Below are 1612 nucleotides of genomic sequence, written 5' to 3' on the forward strand. Positions count from 1 at the left end.
GCTGCTCTTTCACTGGTCCTGCAGGCGGCTGCAGAGCTCCCTCCGGCTCCGCTCCCCCGCCCAGCTGCGCGTCTTGAGGCGGAAGGTCCTCAGCTTGTCCTTGAAGGCCTCGTGGTTCATGGGCCGATAGTCTTGGGGTTCACAGAAGGTCGGGTGCTGCGGGAAGAACTCCTTGTAGCCGCCTTTGAGGATGTATATCTCAGGATAGTAGAGGCTGGGGTAGTCATTGATGGTTCGATCTCGCTCCCTGATGAAACGGCACATGTGGGGCCCACGCTCAGATGAAAATTCACAGTGGAAAATGAGGATGATTCTCTTGTCCAGGCTGCAGGGTGTGATGGGGCTCTGCAGCAGGAACATCTCCGCGTCCTGTTCCAGGGGCAGGTTCACAGCAGTCTTGATGTGCTCGCCTTCATACTCGTAGGGGTATCTGCAGTCCACAATCACAAACCTCTCCACGATGTTGCTGAACTTGCCCATCAGCAGGGCCACCATCGTTTCTGGTGAGATGTACTTGAGGTCTTGGTGCTTCCCATCCACAGTCTGTAGGAGGAAGGCCTTAGCGTAATCCCCAATCAGTTCACGGTGGTCACTGTCCAGGATATTCTCAATCTCGTCGTGACACAATGACTTGGAGCGAAGGACCTGGCCTTTAGGTTCCTCAGCCTCCTGCTGCTCCTCCAGAGGGGTCACACTTTTCCTCCGCTTGTTCTGTACGGGCAAGTCCCTGTCCTGGGGTCTCTCTAGTCTCTTGAGGATGGGCCGGATGGCATGGACGGAGAGCGAAAGAGCCGCTGGCACTTGCTGTACATGATGAAGTCCTGCTCCTCCTCCTTTTCCAAAGTCTTGACCAGTGGGGCGCTAATGAGGCTCTCCATGCCTCGGGGAACTGAATCAGCGTCCTCTAAGTCATCCTCCAGAATGTCCACAAACCCATCATCTTCGTCAGGAACTCCCTTGGTGGAGGTTAGGGGGAAGCGCTGGGCCAGGCGACTCAGCTCCCCTACTTCCATCTTCCGCTCAGGGGTGAGACACATCAAGTCGGGGGCCGAGCTTGGCCTCTGGGCAAAGGCTTCTCTGCGGTTGGCCCACTCGGCCAGAGCATGGGCATGGTTGAGATGTGTGGGCTTCCATGGCATCTTGAAGACAAACCCATCATTCTCCTTATCCTCCTCAGAGCTGTGGGCAGTTTGGTCACGCGCCTCACTCTTCTTCCAGCTGCCAGGCGCTCGGGCATTGGTGATGTTCCGTAGCACAGGGCTGTGGCCCAGAAGCCTCACCGGCAAGGACTGGAAGCGTCGGATGGGGAACTGCTTGCTTCAAACGAACCGGCTAGCTGCCCGGATGGCCTGCTCAAACGTCTGCTCCGCCATCTGGGGGTCCATGGGGCTGGGAGAATCCATGCAGAGCCCTGACTCTTTGGGGCCCCCCTGCCGAGCCCAGCGAGGTCGTGCATGGTCTGGGTGAGGGTGGCGACTGGCGAGAAAGTGGCCGCACGCTCCGGGGACCCCAAGAGGTCCTGAGCTCCCAGCCGGAGGCCCGGGAGGTGGCTCGGACGCTTGGCGCCCCCGCGCACGCCGGCGGGGCTGAGAGCGGGGCTCAGTGAGGCGGG

The 1612-nt window shown here is 59.4% G+C and overlaps 1 protein-coding gene across 1 annotated transcript; it reads right to left on the reverse strand.

Moving 5' to 3' along the window:
• Positions 1 to 7: 7 nt before the first annotated feature.
• Positions 8 to 1412, reverse strand: LOC102753689 (M-phase inducer phosphatase 2-like). Its single transcript, XM_015565371.1, is given in 2 exon segments — positions 8 to 767; positions 770 to 1412. Coding segments are annotated over 2 exon segments (1392 nt in total). The 5' UTR covers positions 1404 to 1412; the 3' UTR covers positions 8 to 9.
• Between the last annotated feature and the right edge of the window lie 200 nt (positions 1413 to 1612).

This window comes from Myotis davidii, unplaced genomic scaffold, assembly GCF_000327345.1.
Source record: "Myotis davidii unplaced genomic scaffold, ASM32734v1 scaffold41, whole genome shotgun sequence".
Taxonomy (NCBI): Eukaryota; Metazoa; Chordata; class Mammalia; order Chiroptera; family Vespertilionidae; genus Myotis; species Myotis davidii.